Below are 4,222 nucleotides of genomic sequence, written 5' to 3' on the forward strand. Positions count from 1 at the left end.
CTTTGACGAACCAATCCAAAAGTGCAAAAACGGTTCGAACCGCTGAACCCAACCGACCAAATTTTTCATTTGGTTCACGTCCCTGCTAAATAGTGTGCTTATACATATGTATGTACGTATGTATGTAAATTTGTGCAAACTCAAATGAAACAAAGGAGAAAGGAGTTTATAAAAATGTGGTAAAGAAATAAAATTTAATTAGTACAACGGAGTTCTGATTGGACGATTCGTCAGAGGATGAGAGCTTAGAAAACTGGCCAGGAGCAGAAAACGTTTAAGAGAGTTTAGGTGTTCTCAGAGATCGTGCCAACGTATTGGGATTTTCTTTCATAAGTAAAACCAGACTTTCGAGCATGTGTTTAGTATTCACGACGTTAGAACTCCATGAAATTAATGAAAATTGTTTAAAATTAGTGTCTACCCGCAAAAAGTAAGAAAACAAAAGCAAAATCGTACATTTTTCACAATTTTCTAACACTTCGATACACCAACGAAAGCAAAATTCTGTCCGACAGAAAATTCGATACTCAACGAAAATTTCGACACGCTTGCATAGCTCATAATACGAATTTCACTTTCGATCTTCGATAGCCAGCGAAGATCGAAAATCGAATACAACTCATACTAAGGGCCTATATGTATACATACATACGTGCATTCAAACATACATATATACATATGTAGGTACTCGTACCCGTCATGCGTCGCTTTATTTCATTTTTACCCTTGCCTAAACTACCTATATCTTCGTTCTCACTCATGTAACGTTTTCAGTTTTAAAAATTTCACTCAACTAATTATGGCCCCTATTATGAGTTGCATTCGATTTTCGACTGTGGTCGAAAGTGCTGAGCGAACGAATTTTCATTTGGTATTATGGCGCTCATTCGATGAAGAATAGCGCTATTGTGAATTTCGCCCGTTTAGGTCGTTCACAATAGTATATTTTTCNTAAGGGCCTATATGCCAAATACACGACACAAATGCTATTACTTACGTTTTTTTTATAGAATGCTTTTAATGTGGCCACACTAACACCAGTACGAGAATGTTGCTGATTTAGACTTTGTTGTTTTTTTAATTTTTCCTAAAAAACTTAATAGTGATACAAAGGTCAATAACAATGTTGAAAAATTTCAAACTTTGAAAAACATTTTGTAATCGGTCAAAAATTCCCTACATTTCAAGCTTGTTTAAAAAACTGTCCTTTTTTCCCTACAGCCATTATTTTTCAACAAAAATACCTACGTGTAGACTATGCTTTAAAACATACAGGTTAACGGCTCTTGCATGCATAGATTGTTTTTAGCTGCGAAATGGCACACAAACATGTAATAAAAGTATATTTGTAAACGAGTAAAGATTGATTTTAGGTTATTAAATATAATTCTAACAATATTTACTTGTGAGGCCCATATCGGTTATCTAAAGGATTGTCGTTATTTAGAAAAGCTTTTCGGTTATTTAAAAAGATTTTTCAATGCATTCATTTGTGAACGGTTGTAGTTTGACAGCAGTTTTTTTGCCCGGGATAGTTCGTACAATATGCTTTTATTTCCAGGCATTCTTTCATTAGCTTGATTCAGATCTGTTATTGCTGATTCGTACTCCTTTAGGGCTATGTTTGCTTGGCCCCGTCGATAATATGCTTTACCACAGGCTTCATCTAACCGTAACGCCTAAGGAAAAATGTGTGATGGTAAAGGTAAGGTTAAAAATTATGTTGACATTTTACGAACCTCTGTGCAGGCATACTTTGCACTGTCATATTTTTCAAGCTTCAGATCGACTGCTGCCATATTAATTTGATTCAGGACCGAGAAAGCATCCAACGTTTTTAGATCTTCGTCACTTACAGTAAGATGTGTAAACTCCTGCTTTTCAAAGCGTGTACGAAGTAAATTGTAATAACGATTTGCTTTCCGATACTTCCGGCGCGCTTCACAATACTTTTGTTGGGTAAAAAAATGGTTCCCAGCATTTCGAATACCAGTTAGTAAAGTTACCATTTCTTCAGACTAAAAGAAGAAATATCTGTAAATACCTGCACATTTTTCAGAGATATAACAATTACTNATCAGACTAAAAGAAATATCTGTAAATACCTGCACATTTTTCAGAGATATAACAATTACTGTAAAATATGACATTTTTTTATCCCAATCTCGAGGGTAAGGCGGAAGTTTATCATCAGTCTCGTCATTATCTAAGTAACCCCAATCCTCCCATGGAAGTATTTCTCCACAGTCTGTGATTATAACGTTCTGCGAGAAATGAATGCATAATTTCTTGGTATTATCATCTATGAAAGCTCACCTCTTGCGGTTCACCATCATCATTGGAAACCAGTTCCATATCGGAAATGATAGACAAACCTCGGAGTACTTTTCCAACAACCACGTTTGTTCCATCAAGGTTATCGCACGACACAGATACGATGAAAAATTGAGAATTGTTTGTGTGGGGCTCACCATAATTAGCCATACTAATTGCACCTTCGTCATGCTGTAAAATGTTGCAATGTTTTCAAAACGTTTGAAGAAATGTTCTGTTTACCGGCAGGGTAAAGTTTTCATCTTCGAAAACGGGGCCATATATGCTTTCTCCGCTGGTGCCATCGTTGTTGACTACGTCTCCGCTTTGTGCCACATACACCCGAACTATTTTATGGAATCGTACTCCTTTGTAATGCAATTGCTTGCCTAATTGGCCATTGCCCTTTTCCCCTGTACAAAGAGCTCGAAAATTCTCCGCTGACTTTGGTACTACATCTTTTCTTAGCTCAATTACCATTCGCCCGGCTATAAAATATTTGGATTTAAAAATACATATACGTAACTAAACCTTCGGATTATAATTTACCAAATTCATCGCCAATAGTAATATCGAAATATACTAACGGATTGGTTTCACAAACCGGTTCTAATAATTTGTTCATTTCTATGAAACAGAGTACGAATAACTAACAAAACAAAGCTACACTAGGTATGAGACCATGGGCGTAAACACTAGCTATGGCAAAGTCGACTTCGAATTACGACAAAAATCGACTTTTTCCTTCTAAGGCGCCTGTTACACTATCAATACGCATCGCGATATATGGATCGTGATCCATATTGATGGATCTAAAAATATGGGAAAATTTCCCAATACGGAACCCGGCTTTAAAAAAAAAAACAAAAATGAGGGGGTTTAGAGCGGCTTTCTGTGATTGTAAATCTGAAAACCCCACCCTCCGGAGGCTTATAGTTTTTATGGAAATTGAATTTAAATTTGCAAAAAATGTCAACTTCAACCTCACTTTTTGCTTTGTAAACCAATTGAACTAAAATGTCGGTGCTGCCACACAACAAAAAAATTACTGAAAACGAGAAACAATAAAAACGGGCATTGTAATTATTTTTTTAAATTAAATATCGATGTATTGTTAAAAAAAAGTGATTCAGAGTAAAACGGAGAGATTTTGTAATAAAAATGATAACTTAGATATTTATCGAAGTATTGATTTTTATGGGAAAAGCGCCGCAGGCAAAAATTTTTAATAAAAAATCGCGCGATTTTTTATTAAAAGTTTTTATTATTTATCGAAGTATTAATTTTGATGGAAAAAGCGCCGCAGGCAAAAATTTTCATTACTTATCAAATTATCGATGTACGTTTTCTACATTTGTGTACTTTGAACTACAGTAAACCAGTAAATATTATTTCCTCCCGAAAAAAAATGATACCGTTATGATCAGGAGTAAGACCAGCTGACTTCCAAAACGTACCAATACAATGTTTGGATACTGTTCTACTGCGGTATTTAAACCGTTTATGTATGCAGAGTTGCGAAACATTGCATCCTTATACATTGCATACACTGACGTTAAGGAACAGTGCTGATACAATGTTTCTTCCCTTGATAATCAGCTGTTCTATTGTCAACTAGCGATGTTCCGATGACATAAAAGTATCGATAACAGTATGAAATGGTTTATAATCTGAGTATCGATGAAAATACTGGTATGTGTATCGGAAATAAAGAATAAATATTTTACCCTTTTGATACAAATACAAATTTTGACATAATATAAATGTTGAATTTTATGAAAATTAATAGGAATTATTTATGCGTAAAAACAAAGCACAAATCAAAAAGGTTTTATTCCACCGAATACCGAAAGGACTAAGCGCGAACTCCCGATGAAATTACATACGAAGAAATTCCAAATACTTTTTG

At 34.9% G+C, this 4,222-nt stretch overlaps 2 protein-coding genes across 3 annotated transcripts in view; both read right to left on the reverse strand.

Annotated features, from left to right (window-relative positions):
• Positions 1–1,345: 1,345 nt before the first annotated feature.
• On the reverse strand, positions 1,346–3,019 carry Cyp40 (Cyclophilin 40). 2 transcript variants are annotated; one of them, XM_017623086.1, is made up of 6 exons: positions 2,863–3,019; positions 2,557–2,801; positions 2,317–2,505; positions 2,136–2,264; positions 1,740–2,018; positions 1,346–1,679 (listed from the first exon to the last, which is right to left on the reverse strand). In XM_017623086.1, the coding sequence occupies exons 1-6, from the start codon at positions 2,936–2,938 to the stop codon at positions 1,461–1,463; spliced, it is 1,137 nt and encodes a 378-aa protein (XP_017478575.1). In that variant the 5' UTR covers positions 2,939–3,019; the 3' UTR covers positions 1,346–1,460. The 2 variants fall into 2 exon arrangements, with proteins under 2 accessions (XP_017478575.1, XP_017478576.1); XM_017623087.1 differs by having other exon boundaries at positions 1,740–1,949; positions 2,106–2,264.
• Positions 3,020–3,034: 15 nt separating this feature from the next.
• Positions 3,035–4,222, reverse strand: part of LOC108368263 (uncharacterized) — a 7,301-nt gene continuing 6,113 nt past the window's right edge. The window contains exon 3 of the mRNA XM_017623085.1: positions 3,035–3,125. Coding sequence (XP_017478574.1) covers positions 3,035–3,125 — 91 coding nt within the window. The remainder of the gene's footprint in view (positions 3,126–4,222) is intronic.

Source organism: Rhagoletis zephyria, unplaced genomic scaffold, assembly GCF_001687245.7.
Source record: "Rhagoletis zephyria isolate East Lansing unplaced genomic scaffold, Rhagoletis_zephyria_1.1 Rzeph_scaffold_03037, whole genome shotgun sequence".
NCBI classification, from domain to species: domain Eukaryota; kingdom Metazoa; phylum Arthropoda; class Insecta; order Diptera; family Tephritidae; genus Rhagoletis; species Rhagoletis zephyria.

Excerpts from the sequence above, each read along its gene's own strand:
- Cyp40 (XM_017623086.1), bottom strand. The coding sequence starts at position 2,938 with ATGAACAAATTATTAGAACCGGTTTGTGAAACCAATCCGTTAGTATAT. Across the intron at positions 2,506-2,556 it reads ATGAAAACTTTACCCTGCCG|CATGACGAAGGTGCAATTAG; the intron begins GTAAACAGAACA and ends AACATTTTACAG. Across the intron at positions 1,680-1,739 it reads CAAAGTATGCCTGCACAGAG|GCGTTACGGTTAGATGAAGC; the intron begins GTTCGTAAAATG and ends ATTTTTCCTTAG.